We start from the raw sequence: 25148 nt of genomic DNA on the forward strand, positions 1-25148 counted from the left end.
GCCTATAATCTATTTCTCTCTCAGTTCAGAGGCAGGAGGGAGACAGCTTTAACGGGTCAAGACTCTCCCCACCCAGACACCGTGACAAAGAAGCTTGTGACAGGTTCTCACTACTGCTCAAAGGATTCTTCTTCATCTGTATATGTACATGGCCATGGCTTACTGGTAGGACTTTTATAAGTACTTGTAAAGTTCAAATTTTGCTTAGCTCTATAAACACATCCTCTCCTTGTCCTGTAGCTCTGTCTCAGCTGTGCTGTGTAATGCTTGATGGACCAGGTCTCCTATGCCCAGACACCCTCCAACTGCCTATGGATGCTCTAGGGATACTATCCCTTACGTCCATAAATACTCTCATCTGCATTCTGGGATGTCCTCTCGCCTCGTTGTCACAGATCCCCAGCCCTGCATCCACATCATTGTCGTTGTTACTATCGCTGTGACAAGACACCATGACCAACAGCAGCTTGGGGAAGAGAGGGTTTATTTGGCTTACATATCCTGAATCACAGTCCACTGAGAGAACGCAAGACAAGACCTCACACAGGGAGGGAACTCAGGGGAGCTGACTTGGAGGCCATGGAGGGGTGCTGCTCACTGGCTTGCTCCTCATGGCTTTATCAATCTGTTCTCTTACAGTACCCAGGGATGTCCCCACATACAATAGTCTGGAACCTCTCCCATCAATCATTAATTAAGAAAATGCTCTACAGGCTTGCCTGTAACCAGATATTCAAGAGGCATTTTCTCAGTTGGGGCTCCCTCCGCTCAGGTGACTACACCTTGTGACAGGTAAATACAAAAGTAGTGAGCACAGTCTATACATGCTCTACGGAGCAATCAGAGAGCCTTCTGTCTATGGACAGTCTCTGAATGTATGGGAGGATATTCTCCCTCCTGTCACACCCTCCCTTAGATCCCGAATGTATGCTCTCCCTGTCTGTGAATGCTGGGCCTATATCCAAGGACAACTCCCCTAGGATTATGGATAAGCTCCTTACACTTATGAATAACAACACCCTCTGTCCACAGATGTTCTGCCGCTATCTATAGGGAGACAGAGCCCATCTGTGTGGGGATCTTCTTCCCTACCTATGGATTTTCCCACTTACATCTATGCTCTTTCCTAAGGACTTGAGGACCATAGTGGTGCCAGGCCTCACTCACTCGGCCAGATGAGATGGACCTCTAATACAGGAAGGGGTGGTAATAAAATATTAACTGATCAAACATGCATAATTACCAAAATAAACTGGGATGGGATGGGGGCTCAAAGCTAAGGCTATTTCAACTCATTCTGTGTTGTCATTAAGCTTTAATTTTCTGGAAGGTTCTGCCAGTTGCTTAAATAGAGCAGAGCCCTGCATTGATTTTCCTTGAAGCCATTCCTCCTGTTTTGTTTGTAGCAGGCAGCGGCCCTTGTGGCGTCAGCTGCTTCAGTCCCATGTGGTTCTGCAGATGGTGAAGGTGGCTTCTTGATACTTCTGCTCAAGCCAACTGCCCCACCAGAGTGAACCTTGTCAACAAAGGCATCTCATTCGCAGGAAACAAACAGGGAAGAAAATGTCCAGTGGTCAAAAACAGGGTTCTAGAGACCTTAGCAACAGAGTGTGCATCATCACATGGAAAACCAAGCAGGAAAAAAAAAAGACCAATCCATGTCACAGGCTAGTGCCAGCCTCTCTCATGAAAAGAGACCAATCCATGTCACAGGCTAAAGCCAGCCTCTCTCACAAAGATAATATTTCAAGGACACATTTCTCTTCCATATCTATAAACACATTATTGGAGTATTTCTCTTAGCACCTTTCTGAGGAAGCTGGCTGCACCTGTCATTATCTTCAATTTCAGAGCTCCAGCGGTAACAAGGTAATTCACAGCATTTACCCAAATCCACATAAAGACCCGATGCTCCCAACATTTCCTCACTACTTTAAACTCTTAATGAATTCCAGATGCTCAGGCAGTCAGTGCCAACACGAATGCACACCCAGGAAACAGGTCTGTTGATTCTGCCTGAAAAGACAGGGGCCGTGCCAGCTGAACACCCCACACATGCTGGACACATATTTGAGGTTTTCCCTTTCTAACTAACACAGTAAGGATCAGAGAACAAGATACAGACTCACCTCAATGTGCTGAAACATATATGGGTGGTTGCATATTTTTCTCAGCTGCATGATAGTGTTCATAAGCGTCTTGGCACCTCCTTTGCCCTGAAAGTACAATGAGGAATTAATTATTCACTGATCAAATATTTCCAATTTTTAAAAACTAGGCATCAAGAGGAAGGTTTAGCTTACTGGTGGAGCCTGTGCACAGCTTATGAGAGGCCTGGGTACAAGTCTAGCACTGGAGACACACACACACACACACACACACACACACACACACACACACACAGAGAGAGAGAGAGAGAGAGAGAGAGAGAGAGAGACAGACTAGATAGCTCACAGAGAGAACATAAGTCCCTGCATCTTCTTAGTACCTACACACTAGAGTTCCAGCTGATATGTAGCCTTTTCCATGTTGGATATAGCATTGTTCTTGTGATTAACTTATCCTACAAAAAACTCTTACAAAATTATGTCAAGCCGATGGCTTTGTGTCACATCTGTCCTTAGGATTCTGGCAGACCACACACAAAAGATACTAGGGAGAGAAACTGGACCTTCAGGTGTCCTAAAGCACTGGGTAGCTTGTGCTGTCTGCAGAGCTATCATGAGCAGTACTGAGGGTTTGATAAAAGAAACACTATCAGAGGCACAGACCCTCCTTTCTCCCCCCACTCCCCACCCAACGCAGTTAACAGGGTAATGATGGTGCTGGCAGCTACTGTAGCCACAGGAAGGCTTTCTGGAAATGCTCAAGGCCCTGGCCACGAGAAGAGGAGAAGACACGTTGCAGTACCTGAGTCTCCTGGATTTCACCACATACCTTCTTGTCCTTCTCAGAACCGTCAGTGAGGAGGATCCCCTTGGCTTGCATGTGACGATACAGAATCTTCTGCAGGGCTGACATGTCACACTTGATCACATACTCAACCTGAGGACAGAGAGCAGGATATGGGTAAGCATAGGAGAGAAAGAGGCTATCGGAAGATGGCAGCAGAGAAGGGCCTGCTGGGGCCAGTCCTGGAAGCACAGAGGAGGCATCTATTTCCCTTTCCAGGACTCCTGAGATGGGACAGGGCCATGGAGCAGATCAGAGTCCTCATCAAACGTGTCATGATAATGGTAAGATCTTTAAAGGGCGGCCTGTTGAAAATGTCAAGGTCACAAATTCCTAGAATTTCTTGATCCCATATTTAAGAGAGAGCAGCTTGTGTATTACAAAAATGTTCACTACAGTGTATTTTTAATATTTCTCCTGTTTTTTGGCCCTGTTTATTTCCATATGAACCAAACATTACTATTAAGAAAGAAAGACCAGTGACTGCCCCCAATCCTACGAATTTCTTTGTAAAACATCTTTAAATGGCTACATGTGGCCACCCTAAGCACTAATCTTACTGTAAGATTGCTAAAAAACCTAGGTTGACTGTCATTAACTTCTACTCTCGAGAAATGAGAGGACACACCACTGTGAAGACAAGAAGCTAAAACGAATTAACTCACAGCAGGACACAACTCCTGAAACCTCCTCAGGGCTGCCTGAAGCCGGACATGGCCTCCTGTGTGTCCAGCTGAGAGAAGACAAAGCCCAATTTCAAAAACACTTAAATGGGATTCACATGCCCATGACTTATCACACACTTGCAAGGCTTTAGCATCCTTTGTGCACAGAGAACAAGACTTATTTATATTGCTGGTTTTCCTCAGTCCCAAGAATACAAATGGGCAAATTTCAAAGTAAATGCCAGATTGCCACCTGGATATCTAGGAACACCATTAAAGAAAATCAGGCAACTGCCTGGTGTTCAATCAACTGTTTAAAAATGATCAGGCTGTTTTCAGCTCCGAGGGCTAGAGAGAGGAGGTCACAGATGAAGAGAAGTTGAATATTCATTTGGCTGTTCACTTTTAGAAGGAGGCGGAGCCCTTGGAGGCACAACTGGTTGTCTCCTCACACTGGCAATTACAGGAAGGCTGGCTCTTATGCCGGAGAGTTACCTAAATTGAGTTGGTTAGTAACTTTCCAGGTCAGAGAGGAAACACAAATCTTTAAATTTAACAAATCAGTACACAGTTAACGCCGGCTTTGTGTTTCACCTATCTGATTGTGTCTTCCCTTTATTCTTCTTTTCTTTAAAAAAAATAAAATTCCTATGTTGTATGGTTTTCCTCAGGTATGACTGACACAGGTGACTCAAAGTTTCCATGGTGTGATAGTTTCCACTACACATTCACAGCGAAAGAATTACCACTATCCTAGTTTTTCAAGAGCTCTAAACTTACAATGAAATTTGATTGTGGGGAAGAAAAATTTTAAGTTTGGACTTTAACAAGTTTAATAATGATGGCATCACGGGCTGATATTGAGCTCTATGTAAAATGCTGGGTGTGTCTTTTCTCACTTAATTCCTACAAACTTATCACAAGATAGAACACTTAATCTCATTTCATAGACAAGAATCTGAGCAGCCAGGAGGTCACGCTCCTAGCTCAGTATGTCTACTCTTTCAGACTACCCCTAAGGATGACCAAAGAGACCATTTCAGAGTCTCAGCCTGATGACCACTTTTACTTGGTACCGCCTTGCTGCTGGCTCCTCCACACCTTCCTGAGCGTAGAAGACATGACTGATTCTTTTGTCAAGGCGTGTCAGGAGATGGAAGAGGAGGGAACCCTCACTTTCTATGTGTCAGTCAGCTACTGCTAAGGGCTGGAGGTGGAGGAGTTCTGGAAGAAGAGTCAGCCTGCTGATACCATGGAGACAGGATGCTGACCATCTGAAGAGAGGCAAGAGCCTCCAGAGCAGCGGCTCTCAGCCTTCCCAGTGCTGCGACCCTTAAATACAGTGTCTCCTGTTGTGGTGACCCCCAGCCATCACTTCATTTTGTTGCTACTTCGTAACTGTAGTTTTGCCACTGCATGAATCAGCATGCATGTGGACCCACACATTGAGAACCGTTCCTCTAGAGGGCTACATAGCTGTTCTAGAAGGAAGGCCCGAGGCTCCCCCGTCCCTTGCATCAATAACGGTAGAAGGAGCTGGTGGGATAAAGGACCAAATCTGTTGTTATACGCTCCACAAGCACATTTTACCTTCGCTCCTGGAGTGGTCAGGAACGACTGCAGATGATTTTATCTGCTCCCACACTTTTCTCCAAGCCTAGGTGGTCCTTAATGTTAGGGACCCTTTCTAAATACTACTGTACCCAAGACCTTCTCCTGGGACCAATGAGATGGCACAATGGGAAAGGTGCTTGCCTCTAAGCCTCGTGACCTAAAGGCAATCCCTGAGACCTACACAGGAGAGAAAACTCCTAAAAGTTATCTTTTGACCTCCAACATGCACCACGACATGTGTGGACACAGTTCCATCATATCACATGTGTGCACACGTGTGTACCATGTAAATATATGGAATTTTTAAAAAATTCCCTCAAGAGCCCTATTAATCAAAAACCATTTCTTCCTCCATGTCCCTCAGAGAAAATGGTCCTGGACCTTGTCTGATGACAAAACTCATCTTTCCAATATATTGCTATAGCTTTTCTTAATAATTATTACATACATGTGTTAACATTAGCATTTCAAGGCATGGGCTGAGGCCTATAGGACAGTGGGACAATGTTAAAGATAGATGCTTTACATCCTTATATAATGATGCCAGTGTGATGATGCCTGATATTTTGTATCAGTTCCAACCTGAATACTCTATGTGCAGCTAATGGAAGCTGCCAGGAGGAGAAACAGCATGGCTTTCTTCTCATTGTTCTGTGTTCACACTGTTCCACATTCCCACCTCTATTCTTTGGCAGAGTCTCTTCAATCTTCCTGGGTCCTAGGAGATTAGCCTAGTTAAATAGGTCCTGCTTTCAAACCCAAACACTTTGAACCAAAACATCAGATCATATGAAGTCTACTTTTGTAGACACAGGAAAACCCAGTTACAACATACAGAATCTGAATACACAGACAAGTAAAAATGGATGGACATTGAGATGCCCTAGTGGGAGAATCCAACCCAAGCCTCCCCTACGACCACCCAGGTACATGAGTGACCTTGGGACAGACAGACAGACCACACCTGGCATCAGTGTTACCCTGCATGTTACAGATCTACAGAGCGTATCTACAGAGACACATAAATATGCACAGCTCCGCTAGCATCGGTCTGCATTTGCAGGGGGTTATAACTGAGCTCCTTCTGCACAGCCTGCTGCCACACCCACGTGTGAGCACTGGGAACCCCCCCCACTAAGGCATCTGAAAGACTGTATAATTCATTTTGCTGGCTGGGTGACGCCACCTCCCACTGCTACACCAGCACTCAGCGCGAACAGACCTCACGTCAAAGGTCAAGGCTGTCAACCATTTACAACACACCTCCCATTATATATTTTCTACCTGCTCTGAGTGCAAGGAAATGCACAGATGAACCAACTGATAGCTACAGACAGAGTAAAGAACCCTACAAATTATGACAATCTCAACTGGGTTGGGTCTGAGCTCACCCTCCCCAAATGCAGCGGCACCTTAGGAAGACAAGTATGTGAGAATGCCTCTGAACACACAGGTGGTCCAGAGAGTGACATTGGTGACTTCTGAAATCAGATGTCCCCTATAAGGGATAGTCTTGACAGCTACTGGGACTCCGTTGATCCCAGTTCTAAGAACAACGGAGGCACTGACTTCACACACATGATAACTGTCCCCTAGGAACTCTGAGTTAGTAAAAGACTGAATCAATCCCCACAAGCAGGTGAATACATTGGTTATACTGCCTAAGAATCCTAACCTCCATTTAGTTTGGTAGAACTTGAGCTTTCCTCAAAGCTCCTGCCTTTGAGATTATCATTCCAAAAGGATTCATTCAAGATTATCATTCCAAAAGGATTCATCATCGGAACAGTGAACCACAGGCCAGTGTGGGAAATAGGCTCATGTGGTGAACTGAGATTTTTTTCAATAAACAATTCAACCTACAAAGGCCTCAGGTCCTGGAATCTATGGCACAAGAGGAGAATAATGTTCATGATTAATTCTAGTAAGCATTCCCAGCTTTTATACAAATACACAAGTGTTCCATCTAAATAATGCTTTTTTTCCTGTATGCATTAAAAAAAAAAAATCAGGATTGACCTTAGGTAGTCCAAGATCTTGTTAACTTCAGACACAGCGCTCATGAACATATGCACACATGCATATACATAGCAGGCACATGCCACACATGCACTGAGATGCCCCTGTACATGCAACCAGCTGCACCACTGGTTCTTAAGACTACCAATCCACAAAGGAAAAAAGTCAGGCCAGATAGCTTCCACGGGAGCTCAACTGAAAAATTAAATTTTCATCTAGTCTAAGTTGCCTTGTATAATCCCTTTTCTATGAACTGGTGTTATTTCCTGAATGTAAGAAATGGGCTTTGTGGCCATAGGTAGGGGCACAGTATCTCCCCTGCTCAGTAGGTGTCCCATTAGCCTACTATGAGAGCTGGCTTTCCTCAGTGTACAGCCCAAGTGTAGGCAAAGATACTCAACACTGCTCAATATCAAACAAATGGAATTGAAGACACAACTTCATACCTACTAAAATTTGGAAACAAAGAGCAACAACAATAAAAACATACCTGACAACACCGAGCATTGATGCACATGAGAAACTAGAATGCTCACATCTTGCCAGTAGGACTACAAAGCATTTCAGAAAGGTGCAGAGAACACTGAGATCGCATGATTTTATAAGACCATTTTACTTTATAATAATTTTATCTCATAAAATTTATAATCCATTTATTAATCATGTGTCTCAGAGATAATACTCCTGGCCATTTACACAAGAGAAACAAAAACTACATCACACAAAAGCCTGTATCCAGATGCCTACAGCAGTTCTGCTCAGACTGTCAGGGACTGGAAAGATAGCTCAGCTGTTAGTTATACTGACTGCTTTCACAGAGGACTCACATCAGTTCCTGGCACACACTGGGCAGGTCACAAACATATAACTCTAGCTTCAGAAAATCTAGAACACTCTTCGGGCCTCCAAGTACCTGCCTTATGTGGTGTATATAAACTCAGGTAGACAGACAAACACACACACACACACACACACACACACTGAACAAACCAAACAACCCAATGTCCCTCAACAAAGCTAATCTACTGTGGGTGAGCAAAACCACCTGGATGACTTCCAAACACATTACACAGACTCAAAGAACCCACATGCAGACAGCAACTAGTTCATCTGGCATTCTTTAGGGATGGAGAACAGCTTAGAGGTCACATGAAGCTAAGCGTGGAAGGGGGAAATAGGGGAAGGTGGTGAACACGTGGGTATTGCACTTGGAGTGTAGGCATAGGTATGCAAAGGAGAACAGCTTAGTTAGGCGAGGGACAGTTGTGTAGTTTGGTTCTGAACAGAGTGACACAGACATTTGTTAGGACCACAGAGCTGTGAAATAAAAGGAGTATGGTTCTGTACAGACATTTTACTTGCTGTAAACTAAAATTAAAATTAAAATGCATTTTCTTATTCTTCTTCATGGAAACATTTAAGAATAAAATAATATAGATGGCTTTAGTTTTAAAAAAAATTTGTTTCTGTCAACAGTTATTACTCTTTTATGGTTCCTTTTACTCCAGCCATGTAAGATATACAGTCTGTACTTATAAACAGCAGGTATTAAAGAAAAGACTCCTCACCCCCCAAGGATGACAGCTGCATTTCCAACTTTCCCCAGGTTAGAAGAAAAATATGAACAAGGTAATGAAGATAGAGAATAGATATTGATTGAATCAAGTCAACAACACATGCTCTAGCTGGTTCACAGGCAGAGATGCAAGAGATGCAAGATACAAAAAAAACACAGTAAAGACAAGAGAACAGTGATAAAAACTTCAAGTGGACAAGAGAGTAGAGCTTCTATTAACAACTGAAACAGAAGAGACACAGGAGGAGACACACACACACACACACACACACGCACCAAGACAACAGAAATTGTGCCACGTGTATGTTCACGCATCTAGCACTGAGACCGTATAGCAGTCCTGATACGGCACATATTTTCCAGGTCACTGGTGAGATCACTAAGGCTACCCTGGGCTATATGATTTGCCAACATTCATACCATAAGTAACCAAGAATGTAGGGTTTCCTGTGCCCACTTATGGGCAGAGTCAACAGTTTCGACCCCACCAAGCCGCCTCCAGGACAGTGGTTGCCTTTAAAGATCTGGATGCCTAGAAAGAGATCCACAAAAGATACAGCATATAGAGTGTCGTTCTTACCAATATAGGTCAAGACCACAGGAAGCCAAAGGGTATAGAAACAGTACCTGGTCCCCAAGTTGTATTCACTAACAAAGTAAAATACATACATAAGCTTTTACTAGGACAAGCATGGGATAAGATTTTTTTTTTTAATGTGTGTGACTATCGATGAATAAGGGATGAAGACATAAAATGCTCTCATGGCAAAATGATTATATCTGTCTAACCACCTGCCAACTCTTACAACAGATGGAATACACCAATCTGTCTAGTAGTTTTTAACAAAAAATTCACAATCATGAAAAAAGACAGCTTAGCTCCAACCTATCAAATAAAAGGCAAATAAAAATACATCATGCATGCCAGGTGGTGGTGGTGCACTCCTTTAATCCTGGCACTTGGGAGGCAGAGGCAGGTGGAACTCTATGAGTTCGAGGTCAGCCTGGTCTACAGAGCAAAAAAAATTCCAGGACAGCCAGTGCTGTTACAGGGAGAAAACCTTGTCTCGAAAAACAACAACAACTACAACCAAACCAAGCCAAACAAACAAACAAACAAACAAACAAAAAACAGTATTTCATACCAAGCAAGCCACCCTTTAGAGGACAGAACTTCAGGTGTAGACGGTTCTAGAAGAGGACCGGGGACAGTGATCGAAGTTCAAAGCCCAATACTAACCCAGGCCCAAAGGATCTCTACAGAATAAAAACCATTTCCAAAGAAAAAAAACTATGTGCCTAGAAGTTCCCAGGTGTGTCTACAGGAACTCAGTTACATCATACAAACCCACACCCCAGCCTGTGGTTTATACAGTAACTCTGTTCCTATCAAAACGATAATATCACAAATACTAAACACTGAATGAACTTTCAGGAAACCTGGCACAAGTAGCAAATGCCAATCTTTATTTGCCTTAGAGTACGATATACGCTCAGAAACTTAGGATATATAAATTCAAAATACAATGAGAGTCCATGAATTTGGTTATTTTATTTAGCCTGTCCCAAAGTTAGAGAGACCAGACTGAGAGAGACCAGCACTACCCCTCCGGATGGATCAAACTCAGAAAGTCTTTGAGGGTATTTTCAACATTCCACTTGCTGCTGAACTCTTGGCCTGTTACTTTAGACAGGCAGCCTCAAAGGCAGGTACTGAAAAAACACATAAGAGAGAGAGAAAAAACCCACAGCTCGAATCTACAACTGACCTTCTCTGGAAGCTGAGATTCAACCTCTTTCTTCAGTCTCCTCAGCAAAAAGGGTCTCAACACCTTGTGTAGACGCCTGATGATCAAAATCGTTTCTTCTTCATTCAAGTCCACCTACAAAACGAACTTAGGTGAGTTCCTGGAGGAAGTTTCACAGAGTAAAATTCTGGCACACCCATTAGGTGTTTCAATGTATACTGAAATTTCACGTGCTGTTATAAAGCCAGGTTTATGCCAGCCATCTATACCTCCAAATTTCTCTTCCTACCTCCAGATAGGCATCTTTGCCTTCAAGCCTATTTCTGTGGGAAACTGCCCTAGAACAAATTTCATGCTGGTAGTATGAAGAGCCCCAAACTTCAGAGAAAACGCATGGCAAGAACGACTGACTTATGATGGACACAGAACAGGAAAAGGGGGCAACAGTTCACATGCTCCTACTTCTGTTGAAGCCCTTGACTTTTGTTGTGTCCAGTGCAGAAACATATAAAAGGTTGGGGGCTTGAATATGAAAATGGGAAGAACAAGAGTGAGTGCTCTTCATGCTCCTCCATCATAGTGCTATGGTGTTTTGTTTCTTTGTTTGTTTTGTTTTTGCAGTGCTATGGTGTTTTGAATGAAAATGGGCCCGCATTGGCTCATGGGTAGTGGCAGAATTAGGAGGTGTGACCTTGTTGGAGTAGGTGTAGGGGAGGAAGTGTGCCACAGGGGGTGAGCTTTGGGGTTTCAGATGCTCAAGCTAGGCCCAGCACCACTCACTCTCCTTTCCTGCTGCCTGTGGATCTAGACGTAGAACTCTCAGCTACCTTTCCAGGACCATGTCTGCCTATGTGCTGTCATGATTCCCACTATGATGACCATGAACTATAAGCCAGCCCTAATGAAATGTTTTTCTTCATAAGAGTTACTGGGGTCATAATGCCTCATCACAGCAATAAAACCTTCACTAAGATACCTCCTTTCCCTTTCTTTGCCCAAATTTAGTTATATTTAATGAAACACTCTTTTTTTTGTTCACCTTCCTTTGTTAGCGTCTAGGGTACTGGATTAATTGATCTGCTTTCTCTAAATAGGCAAGTCAGTTAATGAACAGCAAACAAACATATTAGGTACCTTAAGATTAAAGGGCTAACAATTCAAACATAAGTATGTCTAAAGCATTTTAGTGGTTTTTCATTCTTACAGTCAAGGACCCAGTAATCAAAATGGTATGTGCCTATCTAAGAGGGTTTTTTGTTGTTGTTGGTTGGTTGGTTGGTGTTTTGTTTGTTTGTTTGTTTCCTTGCAATAGCCCAAGCTTGCCTCTCATGAGCTCAAAGAAAAGATAGTTAAAGAAATAATAATAATAACAATAATAATAATAAATGTGAGAATACTGACTCTAGGATTAAGGAGTATTTGTGTACAGATAAAGTGGAGGTTTACACTTAAACCTGAAAGAAATGTGGAAAATTAATGTTTCCATTCAAACTCTATGTGGAGGTATGTAAAAGAAGAGTCTTGAGTTTATAACAAAGCCTCACCCTCCCTGTGGCATGCTCTGGTTGAAAATTCTACCAGTCAAGAAGTTGGCAAAAGGCAAAGAGGCTAGGATGCCCTGTATGAATCTAGATTTAGAGGGGAAACCTAATCCCAAATGAGACCAGATCCCACCCACTGATCAAACAATACTGTAAACCACCCTATAGGGTTTCTGTGGCTCTTATATACTAAGCTTTAGGCCCTCTGCGTTCTCTTCACCATCACACAGTGGCAAATACACACACTACACACACATACACACACGTCTGACCATTACCCTTTCGCCAGTCATGGCAAATGGAGCATTAAACCACTGCTCAAATGTGCTGCAACTCTTGAAGATTGTAGGGAGGAGGAAGTTGAGAAGGGCCCAGAGTTCGGGGAGCTTGTTCTGTAGCGGGGTCCCAGTCAAAAGTATCCTTCTAGGGGCTACATAGTGGGTGTTCAAGACCTGAGTCAGCTTGCAGTGGTGATTCTTCATCCGGTGGCCTTCGTCCACTATCATGTATTTCCACCGAATCTGCAAGACCAAAGGAAGGGCCAATGTGTGTTTAGTAAACAAAAATGCAGTGGCTTCCAAGAGGCTGGTGTGTGTGTGTGTGAAAACAAAAAATCCAACTTGGCACAAGATGTAGAATGGTACTCTTAAAGAGAAAGGAATACAACTGATGGAGCACTGGCCCCGCTTGGCTAACTGTTAAAGCAACAGCGTTACTCCCAGGACAAGTGATTCTAATTCACCTTCTAGAAACAAGAAAATAGACCCAGAGTGAAATGGCCGCTCCCAAGACTGGATCAGGCTTTTTTCTACCCAACGGGCCATCCTATTGGTTAATGTGTCATGATCAGACTTTGGTGGTCAAGGTATCTCTGCTCACAAAGATGAATAGACTACTCACAGCCTCTAGAAGCAGATATTAATGACTGGCTAGCTTCTGTAAGATGCCTTAGCAGGGAAACTATTTCCTAGGCCCTCCTGCCTTCCTGTCTTCTTTCTTACATAACAGTTATCTACTACCTCTATGGTATGTCTCAGTGTTGGGTTCCTAACACTGCAAAGTTGGAATGTTACACCCAAAAATCTAAACATTCAGTTTCTTTAAAAAGAAGGAAAGAAGGAAGGAAGGAAGGAAGGAAGGAAGGAAGGAAGGAAGGAAGGAAGGAAAAAGAATCATACTAACAGGTCCCTTCAGTTCAAGCAAATTCTTCACCTGCCAGGCTGTGGAACCCTTTTCTACTCAAAATGATCACAGGTTCATTGGCAGAGATGCAATGCAAATACCACTCATCCTCCACTTGGGCCAAGCTGCAGAATTAAATACAGCAAACTCCTTAACACAAAAAAATACTTATGAGCATGGCATAATATTTTTCCCAAAGGCATTCCTCTTTCATATCCTACCTTTAAGCCTCTCTAAGTTTACTGCTGAGGGGAGAACAGGCGGGCATCCCACTAAGTCTATCCTTTACCTACACCAGTGGTTCTCCACCTTGCTAATGCTGCAACCCTTTATTACAGTCCCTCATGTTGTGGTGACCCCAACCATTGAATTATTTTCCTTGCTACCTTATAACTATTAATTTTGCTGTTATAAATTATAATGTAGTTGTCTGTCTTCTGATTGTCTTAGATGACCCCTATGAAAAGGTAGACCCCAAAGGAGTCATGATCTACAAGTTGAGAATCACAAAAGTGGCATTGGTTAAAAAACATAACAAAAGTTCTGCTGCTCCAATGTCTCTGCCTCTGGGAAAGTCAGAGCCTGGAGAGTCAGAGGAAGCAGACAAGTAAGTATGGCATAATCCTCACCTCTCCATTAGAAGTTCCCGTGAAACCAGGAAAGAGAAAGAAAATCAGCAGCCAAGCTAGGATATCCAGATAAAAGAAACTACCAGCATCCCCTGCTCCCTTTTCTCTACCACTGCCAAGTGTGTAGGAATGACCAAAGTCCTACAGTCAGCTTCCCCACAGTAGCAAAGAGGCCCACAGATAAAAATGCATCTTAATAGATATTCTAAATGTACTTTTTTCCTCAGTTGAGCTTATGAAGCATCAAGGAACCAGAGATCACTGATTCTGCCACTGAGTAAGTATTAATTAGGTCTTCTGCTTGGAAAAATTACCACCCCTTTTTGGAGGGCCATTTCTCCAGTAACAAATAAAAAGCACTGCATCTCGTTACCAGGAGTCTCAAGATGATTTTCTTGGGGATCTCAAAGGTACAAACGCATTCCCACAGTAATATTGGAGACACGTCATTTTTTGACACTGCCGCATTCATTTCCAAGCATGAGGAACTGGAAGGCGGCATTGCTGTCGGTGTCATCTCAATTATTAAACCTCCCCTGGGCATGACTTTCCTTTATGTTATTTCCCATCATACCACGAAGGGAATGCACAGTTCTCAGAGCAAAGGCTTAATGCAGAGATGGAACAAACCCCAGAAATACGGACTCTGTTCAATTCTGACCATAACTTAGTTTAAGGTTAGACTGATTTCCAAACCCCATGGTGTAAAAGAAATTACCACAGGGGGAAAAATGAAGTCTTCATGATTGGTGACAGGAAAGGTAGTACTTCCATCCTTCTACAGGAACATATTAGGAGACAACATGATACAGATGGGAAGAAACCCTTCTCATTTGTGACTAAAGGACAACTTCAGGCCTACAAATGAGGAGCCGCGTGGGTCGCAGAGACAACTCCCTCTCTGCTCCAAACAAATAACCCCAGGAACAGCCCTGAGTAATTTAAATCAGTAGCTCCCCATTATTTTACCAGGAAAAACTGAAAACAGATAAAGCACACAAGCCTCGGCTTGGGTAAGTGCTCTGATGGAGGACGCCATCTGGAGGGGTGCCTACTGCCTTCAGAGAGAGAGAGGCACAAGAGGAATGAAGCTGTGCTGACAGTAACCCAGGGCAACAAAAACAATTATTTCTTTCCAAGCACACTCAGGGCTGCTGGAGAGAAAAGTTCCAGAAGAAAGCCAGGTGGATTTTCTTAATAGATGTGAAACTGGGGCTGGAGAGATGGCTGCTTTTCCAGGGAACCTGGGTTCTATTCCCAGCACTCACAGAGAGGCTCACACCCCTCTGTGACCCTGGTCACAGAGGATCTAAGGGTCCTGCCTTTGGCCTCCATGGGCACTGCGCATGTATGTCTGCAGGCAATACACCATCCACATAAAATAAAAAAATAAAATAAAAATTTTAAAAAAGATGTGAACTCACTACAAGTGGGCAGGAAAGCGCCCAGGAGAAATCAATCAGTTTTTTCCACTCCCTCTCTCACACACACAAATGCATATAATATTGAATACTATGACTAGCTTTCAGAAAAGAAAGAAAGAAAGAAAGAAAGAAAGAAAGAAAGAAAGAAAGAAAGAGAAACCAGCCATCCAATGATCAAATTATACTATTGAGTATAATTTGAGGGATACTTTACACTTCAGAGAGATGATCCAAATTAGAGATAAAAGAATTTAAAAAAAAAAAAAAAAACATACCTTTGCAAGAATGTGCTTGTCTTTTATAATGTACTCATAAGTAGTCAGGAGGACATTGAATTTGCCACTCCGTAGCTGGGGAACAAGGGAGCGTCGCATGGCAGGGGTACCCTGAATGGAAAGAAAAATACATCGATTACCCACTGGAAGTACATAGGTGCTATTCCTTGCTGTTCAGAGCTTAATGGAACCTAGACAGGTGATGGGCACATAAATGCATTATCATATACTGATCTATTATCTGTGGAGAAAGCAGGAGCTAAACCACACGTATTTTGACCCTTTCCAGATCCGTACAGGAAGGTTTCCCACTTACAACTGAGGAAGGAAAAGAGAGAAGGAAATTGCAGTGAGCTTGCAGTAGTAGGGAACCTGCTGCTTGGCTGAAAGGCTTTCTTTCTGTGGGAGCGTGCAGCAGGCAGCCCCAGCGCCCCGGTAATTGCCTGCAAAGGCAGGAGCATTCGCCACAGCAGCAGCCCGCAGCAAGCCAGTCAGGAGCACACAGAAAGTGCAGTATTTGTCATTTGTATTACTCTCATCAGAAACCTCGCAATATGATAATTAACAATTTTCTTCTGCATTTCACTATCTGAAAGTAATTATGGTTTATTACAGTAATCTTCTTGGGATGATTAACTCTCACTGTTTAGTACATGATGTACATGACAAAACTTTACAACCAAATACAGTTCACGGATGTGCATATGGAATGAAGAAAATAGGGCCCTTTTATTTTCATTTTTATTTTTTTGGTTTTCAACATTTATATATAAATACAATGCTCCAAACCTTGTAAGAAATTTTCACCACAGAAGGAGCCCATTTGTCAAATTCATATGTCCAGTTAGACAGAGTCCTACAAAACAACAAAAACACAGTAAAAAAAAAATCATACACACATATTTATATGAAAGTCATTTACTAGAAAACTGTTACCTATTTTCAGTCCTTGCCTTAAAAGGGGCTAGAGAATATAAAATAGCCCACATACATATTTATTTTAAAGGTATGGAGAGAAGAGGTAAGTTAGAAATAAGCTGCCAGAAAGCATGTCAATTTTACAGTTCATTTAAAAAAAAAAATCTCACAAGAAACAATTTGAAAGTGTAGAAACACATGAAGGAAAAAATCAGAACCTTCCTATGGTTCTGAAAACCAACAATTGCCTGATGATTTGGGATCTTTACAACTAGCCATGTAAGCTTGGAGAAAACCTGAACCAGGGAAGATAAATTACAAAAATCACATGAAAACAGTAAATAGGCCTGTCAAAGGGAAGCAAGGAAGAAATGCTGAATGATTCTTTCTTAATCCCCAAAGTGTAACCATAATAACCAAGTCAGACCAGGCAAATACAGATCGAATGCAAAAGGCATGTACACACTATGGAGAAAGATAACTCAGCCTTGCTCAGGGGAAAATAAAAAAAAGAACTGAAGGAAATATAAAATGAAAAGCTTTGTTCCTCCTGCAGGTCTGTGAAATCCATGGCGAGATCTCAGTGTCTAAAGTGTCGACCTGACAGGCGTGCACCGAAGCACTGCCCTCAAGAGGGGGAATGTGAACAGTTATTTCTTAGCTCACAGAGTGTTGGCTAAGGACCAGGGGCAGCCATCCAGAGGGTGAAGAAGTGGGGCCGCAATGGAAGCAGTAAAGACTGGTCCTTCTGGCACAGCAAGACACTGAAACACAAAGTGCACAGACCGAGTTTACTTAAGATGCAGAATTTGTTTGTAGCAAAGATTTTGATTTCAACTCTGCTTTAAAAGGCGCAATGAAGAAGATGTGCACAGCTGTGATCTTTTTGGAGGTATGCATCGTGTGTGCATAAGTGTGAACACAACAAGGAAAGTACTTCTAGAACAATTAATCAATGCTTCCACCTTTCTCTTTAGCAGGCTACTTGAGGGACAAGGGATTGAACCTGCTCTGCAGCAGGGGGTTCTTAACCTGTGATCCCTTTAGGGTCACCCAGCAGATATCTGCACCATGAGTCATAACAGTAACGAAATCATTCTTACGGTCACCACAACATGAAGGACTGTATTAAAGGGTGGCAGCATTAGGACGGTTGGGGACCACTGCTCTACACAGTGTGGGCTATCCTGACCACAAAATGTCAAAATGTCAATGGCTGATCAGAGTCACTGTGTACTTTACTAGCTAGTCAAAAGTCGACAGTGGGGTGGGCTGGGGTGGGTGAAAAATTAAATCCAATGTTCATTCATTCAGATTATGTGCTCATGGTATTCCAACTTCGTGCTGCTGTTCTATCTGAAGTGAGAGACAAGGACAAGCCACTGACGGGGTAATCTCCAACAACACAGGACGATGGCTGCGGAATAAATGACTCTACTTACGAGAGGGGAACAATGATGAGATAGGGGCCATTGAGTCTTTTGTGCTCCATCAGATACGTGATGAGTGCGATGGTCTGGATGGTCTTGCCGAGCCCCATTTCGTCAGCTAAGATTCCGTTCAAATTGTTATTATACAGGGAAACCATCCATTCCAGGCCCTGGAGCTGAAATGAAGAGTAATTGTTTCAATTATCCGAGATCTGCACAGGTAATTAATACTAATACAACTCAAGTGAGGCTGTGACTTCCTGCACTTCTCGGTGCTGTATGCCGAGTTCCCCACAGTAGCAAAGTGGGGCGAGGAAGCACCAACGCAAGAGGAATTTAAAAGATGAGCCCCTAATCGCCCCTGCTGCCTGCCAGGTGCTAAGTGTTAATCAGATTTAGAAAGGATGGGCTAGAGCTTGCTGGTGGGATTTGAAGCAGCTTTGCTGCTCATCCATACTTAGCATTTCACAGTAGATGACATTCTAGAATTATTATAAATGAAGAAAACCCAAACCAGCGTCTGTTCCAACCACTCCAAGAACAAAAAGCCAATTCGAGGATTAAAGACAAACCAGAGGGCCAAGCCTGCGCACAGACCACTTATCATCAGAAACTGTTTTCTGGATCATGATCAGCCTGCCCCAGGGTGCCATCCCTGCTGTGAGGAAGCCTGTGACCAGGGATCCAGGGCCACTCTGCTGGCCTCCAGAAGGACATTTATTTCTTTTCCTGGTAGAGAAAGTCCCCAGGCAGCACACGGAAACTCTGCGCTGTGGGCAGCTCCCTGGGAGCTGGCTGCCTGGAAGGTGCACATATTTCCAGAGCATGGAAAGCAGTGGGCACAAGGCCCAGCTTTACATTTCCATTTAAGCACAAGAGAAAGGTGGGGTGGAAGTTCAGACTATTCGCACTATCACGAAGCTCTGCTGGGTTTAAATGACAGCATCGATTAGATGAAATATATATACATATATACAGATATACATACACATGTATATGTTGATATGCATGTTACTGCCAGGTTAACTTGCTAATTAAGTTATGTTTAGAACACATGGTGATCTCGTACTTAAAATACTCATGAGCAACTCTTCTTTATGAGGGATCACACACGGAACTACAGCAGATGGCCACCAAGGTAGACGCGCACCCCCTTCGGAAGCTGGAACGCACGGACCATGAAGTATCCCACCTTGGTGAATGTGTCTAAGTGTGTACTGGCTACAGTAACCATCTGAAGACTTTCATAAGCCAAATGGGGTTGGGGAGGGCATTGCAAGACCTAAGTCATCTTAAAGGTTTGCAAAGCAGCAACAAAAAGAGATAAGGAGAGAAATGCAAAAGCCCTGAGAGAGAAGAAGTAAAGAGGAAGAGGAGGGGGATGGCCTCAGGTGATGGCCAAGGCCCGACCCAGCACTTGGGAGTTGGAGGCAGGAGAATCAGGAGTTCACAAGGTTATCCTTGACTATGCAACAACTGTCCAACCTGGGCTATATAAGAACCTGTCATATAAACAAAACAGAAAACGCCAATGTGTGTACAAAAATGCCATAATATAACCCATGACTTGGTAAGGTAAATTTAAAAAACAAGTTTAAAAAAGAGGGAGGAAAAGGGGACAAGAATGGAAACAGCAGGAGCTGCTTGTGAGCTGACTACCAGCTTTGGGGAAGTTAACTGTATGGCAGAAATATTGAGAGAGAGGGATGGATGGAGGCAGGGAGGGAGGGACAGAAGGACGGAGGAAGGAAGGGACAGAGGCAGGGATAGAAAGAGAGAAGGAAGAGGAGGAGAGAGAGGGAGGAAGAGAAGAGGGAGAAAGAGAAGAGAGGGAGAGAGGAAAGGAGAGGGAGAAAAAGAGAGGGAGAGACTGAGTCCATATAAAATAAAAGCAAAGCCTGAGGAAGGGGAGGAGCCTAGAAACTCACAAACCTCTGGATGGGGAAGGAGACTTGAATCAACAAGCACGGCTCTCTAAGAGGCAGCAGGAAGGCTGTGTCTAGCGCTGCCAGGGTTAACCAGGTCGAGGAGCCACTGAAGGCTGACCTGTGAACCACCTGTGAACTCGTTTGTGAGAAACAGAACTCACTGAACAGATAGGGATGCTCAGACTGCAGGATGGGCACCTTTACTGTTGAAAGCCCAGGAGGCGAGGGAGCGCTTCATACTGAGGAGTGGACAGAGTCCAGTGGGGAGTGGGGTGGGTGCAAGAGTTCACGTTTGGAAGTAGGAAAATGGAGAAAGGAAGAGCGCTTACAAAGGTGCAGGCAGAATGCAAGAGGAAACCAGTGTGGCACTTAAGTCTTATCTGTGAGGGCCATCAGTGGCTGATTGCTGCCAACACCGAGTTCAGTCCCTGGAGCCCATGTGGTAAAAGGAGAGCACCAGGTGCTGCAGGTTGCCCTCTGACCTCCATGGGCAGGACAGCACAGAACACACAGACACATGCACACACAATTATGTGAAGTAGTAGAAGTTTTTTTTTTTTTTTTTTTTTTTTTTTTTTTTTTAAATAAGTAATTCAGAAAACGCTGGTGGTAGTGGTGCATGCCTTTAATCCTAGCTCTATGGAGGCAAAAGTAGATGGATCTCTCTGAGCTCAAGGACAGCTTGGTCTACAGAGCAAGTTCCAGGAGAGCCAGGGCTACACAGAGAAACCTTGTGTTGAAAAAGCAAAACAAACAAATAATAATAATAATAATTCATAAATGGCTCTCCCATGTCAAATATAGCAAAGAACACATTGAATTGACAAGCTATCAAGTAGGCCAAATAAAATTCAAAAGAATACTCTGACCTCATGATGGGGGCGTGGCATTATAGGGGCAGAGATCGTCAATGTAGCTCCAGGGAAATTCTAGACTTTCCCAAGACAATCCACAAGGTCTAAACAGTTTTAGAAATGCTACCCAGGTATTGCTAGTCATTCTTCCCATGTTGCCATCAGTACAGATAGGGCCCAAGCAATGGTGGGCGGCAGGGGCTGACCCCAGGAACTCTGGGATGATTGTTCACAAGCACACACTTCCATAAGTGCATTCCAGATGACACTGTTTTACAGGATATTAGGAAGCAATAATATAACTGTGACCCAGGTCTTAGTAGAGAAGGGTGTTTAAGAACTGTGGAAGGCAGCCGTGTTTACAAAGTCACTTTTCTGCGGTAGGCTGGTATGCATGATGAAGTACAGTTATTTCCCCGGTCCTCAGTTAGCAGGTAGGCACTGTGGATGAACGGAGAGGGAGTCACTGCCACGGTGATGATGTGCGTGGCCTGGGACAGCGCAGGGTTAGCCTATTGTGAGCAGCCAGGACTTCCGCTCCCCCTAGCAGCATCCACATTTGGAGTATTAGATTATAATAGTTTAGTCCTACTACACAGTACCCACCTACATTTATTTGACCACAAAAACCTCATTATTTTATTTTAGTGCTTAATTCTAATTATTATTTTAATTTTGCCTTTAATTTACATTTGCAGAGTAATTCATGGAACAAATCACCGAGGAACTCACTCCAGGTAACCCGGTAGAGGAGTTAAGAGCTAGAAAACAGGAGACGCCCTCAAATTAAACATGTCACATTTACATGTTACATTTACAGCCTACTTGCTAACTGTAGCACAGGCGCCAGCAACTTTATCGGAAAAAGAGGTATAAATGCAGGAGCTGGCACTCTGAACTCTGTGAGGCAAGTACGCCCTGGGACCAGGGGAACCAGCCTGGAGCAAGAGAGGTCGAGCTGTGTCCAAACCCCAAAAGTCTCATCTTGAGACTGGCAGCCTTAAGGATCTCTTCCCCTCCCTGCTCTAGGCCTACATGCCTTGGCACACATAACCTTGTGACTGCTTCCTCCCCCACCCCCCACCCCCTGTCACCCTTGAGGTAGTCATGCAGACTGGTGGCCAAGTTGCAGGACATGTCCAGCTAAGACCTGGAATTCCTCTCCGTGCAAATAAATTATTCCCAGCACCTCGGTCCCCGCCAATGATGTACTTTGACCCTGAAAATCCCTACACATTTCCTCAAGATTTATATAGCTCCTATTACCGCAAGAAAGGGTAACTGTTTCACTGAAAACTGTCTTGGAGGAGGCTCCCCACCCTTACTGGCACTCCTCATTGGACCAACTAACCCACCTGCCAGGTTAAGCTTCATTCCTTCCAGCACCCGGTGCTCAACATGTCTGGATACACCAAGGCCAGAAGCAAAACCGGGATGGCAGAACCCCTAGCATCCAACTATTACTACAACGAAAACTGAAGCAATACTTTGTTTACTTCCGGTCCCCAGCCTAATGGATGGAGCTGGTTTTTCTCTCTTTTGCAGAGAACCACAGTAAAACTGTTCCAAACGTTAAGCCAATATTTCTTAGAAAATCCATTCCAGGATGACAAAAACAAACCCAGTGTGGTACAGCAATATTGAGCACAAAGCTCTGAAGGAAGCCAACCGCCCCCCACACACACACACCCTAGGTGGGGAGCAGTGGCCCTAGATAACGTAAGGCACTCAGCCTGTCTTCAAAGCCTCCTGAGTTGACTGAGGTTCATAAAGTGGGGCACACATACTTGGGGGTGATGTGTAGGCAAGGCTTGGTATGGGGCGTTAACACCCCCGTTACCTGGTAATGCTTTAGGGTGCCATTAATGAGGAGGGCAGACTGCTTCTCCACCCTCTCGGAGATGGCGTGGGCCACCGTGTAGTAGGACTGTGAGCCTCTGGCACTGTACTGCATGCTGTATTCGTCGTCCACGTCCTGTTTCGCCGTCCTGAAAAAGCCAAGAAGCGGAAAGTCCACGAAGAGGTTTGAGTCTGTGTGTGTTACTTCGTCCGAAGTGACTTGAGAGCCTAAAACTGCTGCTGCAGGAATGAGCTGCCTGATGGTTAGAAATGTTCTCTGTGAAGTTCACAAAGCCCAAGCGGGCTGAGCATCAGCCTGTCAACTCCACATTATGCTCATGAGGAATGTGAGCCTCAGGCAGGTTACTCTGAAGGTTCTAAAAGGCCCCCGACCTTCAGAAACCAACGGGGTCCTGACCTGCATAGCTGTCCATCAGCACTTTGCCAAGGAAGCTGTACTGGGTTCTTTGGATGCAAGATAAATTCCATCCCTAGGACTCTAGTAAAGCTTTACAGGGCAAATAGGAAGGGAATGAAGAGGCCATCAGAGGGGAAGGCGGGGATAAAAGGGTTCTTCCTTCCACTACGCCTTGGGGGAGGAGGGGCTTTTATCCAATGCATATGGAAGAGCAACTATGCATTCTTAAAAAATCTTCATTGAATAAGCAGGGGTGCACTGGAAAACAAAGGCTCCTAAAGTAGGAGCCTACAGCCTGGGAAGGGAAAACCACATTAGAACATCCACTTCTTTCTGTAAAGTCTCGTCTTTTCGGTGTCCTTTTTTGTCTGCTCTTTCAGAACAGCACTCCCATAATGGTCATACAAGCAGCACAGTGGAGAATGAGAGAATGGCTGAACTGAGGCACAAAGTGGCACCCCGCACCCAGGCCGGGGGGTCTGAAGCTAAAAGTTTGGACCTGGGCAGAGGCGGCAGCTGATGAAGCTGTGACAGTCAGGATGACTCAAGAATGGGATTCACCCTTGGGCTTCTGGGGATGTTGTCGGCCTTGAGGGTGGCAGAGAAGGCAGACAAGCAGTGCCCTCCTCCCACCATGGGGTGGAAGTTTGATTGGTCTAATCTGGGAGAGAGGCACTGATGGCAGGTGTGAAGTCTGGAGAAGAGCCTAAGCAGAACACGGGATTCTTGAGTTAAGAAAAGGGGGGTGGAAGGGAGCAACACAAAGGCCTTGGCCAGAGCTCAGAAGTGACCTGTAAGGGGCTGAAGGAACTTTCTCTATTGAAGTGTGAGTATGAAGTCTGTTCCTGTCTTTAAACAGTATTTGCAAACAGAAAAACCACACCATGTGAACCTCAAACACTGCACTTGTAATGACAACCCCGAGGGCCACGTACTCAATGATCTGTTTGGCGTCCTTTTCGGAAACTTCTTCGCTGTTTGGATCCAGCAGTATCTTCTCTTCCGTTTCCTGCCTACTGGACTCTTCTTCTTCATCCTGGAGGAAGAACAGAAATACAGTAAGGCCTATGTTTTAACAAGCAAGTTCTATAATTAGCACTTTTTATAAAGAGATTAAATAGTATTTTGCTTCACAAATGAAGCAAGCAAGTTTAATTAAGGGAGGAGGCAAATTTAACATCTGCTTAAACCAAGTGATTCACCATTTCCCTGCTAAATGAGAGAAACGGATGCTCCAGGGGTTTCCAAGACCCATACTCCCAAGAATAAGTGTATGAAAAAAAAAATCACACCAGAAAGACACATAATTATATGATCATTCAAAGCAGATATACAGAGCATACCTGCTCTTTTAAAATTCTATATTCCTTGCTCCAAAAGCAGATATTAGAGACCTAACATCCTCCTGAGAATGACATAGAGACTCACTGATCCCTGTGTATTGCAGAGGATCTAAACTGGTGAGCACGCCACTTTCTGGGGCTCCTTTGCATCACACATTTCTGAGTATTCAGAAGAAAAGCATCGCATCGTTACCTCTGTAAAGGATGTGACTACCTCCCTACCTCTTGGAGGTATTACTAAATATTCATTATGTCCACCATCAACCTGACAGTCAAAACCGCCTAAAGATGAATACGTTTCCTAACTCTTGACTGAAAAAAGGACACACATGACAGAGTATCAATGGTGGCATCGAGACAATGACATCAGGTCATTGCAAGGTGCCTCCCAGAAATGAGGTGCTACAAGTCACTCACTGGCTGGTGGCCTGGGGCTCCTGTCACTTGGTCTGAGTGCATCTCTTACCAGCTGTCAGGGGATGTCTACAGCTGCCAACATCTGGGTGGCATGGACTATGTAAACTTCCCACTTCGTCTTATCTTTAAACTCCCAGGCTCTTCCTCAGAGAGAAAAATCTTATAGCAGATCAATTATGGACCCGTTCACTCAAGCAAGCACATGAGAGAAGCTGGGAGATATTATCATGCCACGAAGTATTTGCTTTTTAATGGTTATGTTTTTCTAAATGAAATTTTTATTGTTTTCTAAAAGCAGTAAATGTTCATGGTATATTAATTTAGAAAGCAAAGATCCAAAATACAGAAGGAAAATGACCATCGCCTTAAAATCCTT

At 43.9% G+C, this 25148-nt stretch overlaps 1 protein-coding gene across 4 annotated transcripts in view; it reads right to left on the reverse strand.

Moving 5' to 3' along the window:
* Nucleotides 1-25148, reverse strand: part of Smarca2 (SWI/SNF related, matrix associated, actin dependent regulator of chromatin, subfamily a, member 2) — a 118664-nt gene that overhangs the window by 29533 nt on the left and 63983 nt on the right. For all 4 annotated transcript variants that reach the window (XM_055613779.1, XM_055613781.1, XM_055613782.1 and 1 more), the window contains exons 13-21: nt 23948-24048; nt 22596-22743; nt 17986-18149; nt 16415-16481; nt 15626-15736; nt 12394-12636; nt 10596-10709; nt 2938-3045; nt 2130-2216 (exon numbers count right to left, since the gene is read on the reverse strand). In XM_055613779.1, coding sequence (XP_055469754.1) covers nt 2130-2216; nt 2938-3045; nt 10596-10709; nt 12394-12636; nt 15626-15736; nt 16415-16481; nt 17986-18149; nt 22596-22743; nt 23948-24048 — 1143 coding nt within the window. The remainder of the gene's footprint in view (nt 1-2129; nt 2217-2937; nt 3046-10595; nt 10710-12393; nt 12637-15625; nt 15737-16414; nt 16482-17985; nt 18150-22595; nt 22744-23947; nt 24049-25148) is intronic.

The sequence above is a fragment of the Psammomys obesus genome, unplaced genomic scaffold (assembly GCF_907164565.1).
Source record: "Psammomys obesus unplaced genomic scaffold, mPsaObe1.curated_primary_1811, whole genome shotgun sequence".
NCBI lineage: Eukaryota > Metazoa > Chordata > Mammalia > Rodentia > Muridae > Psammomys > Psammomys obesus.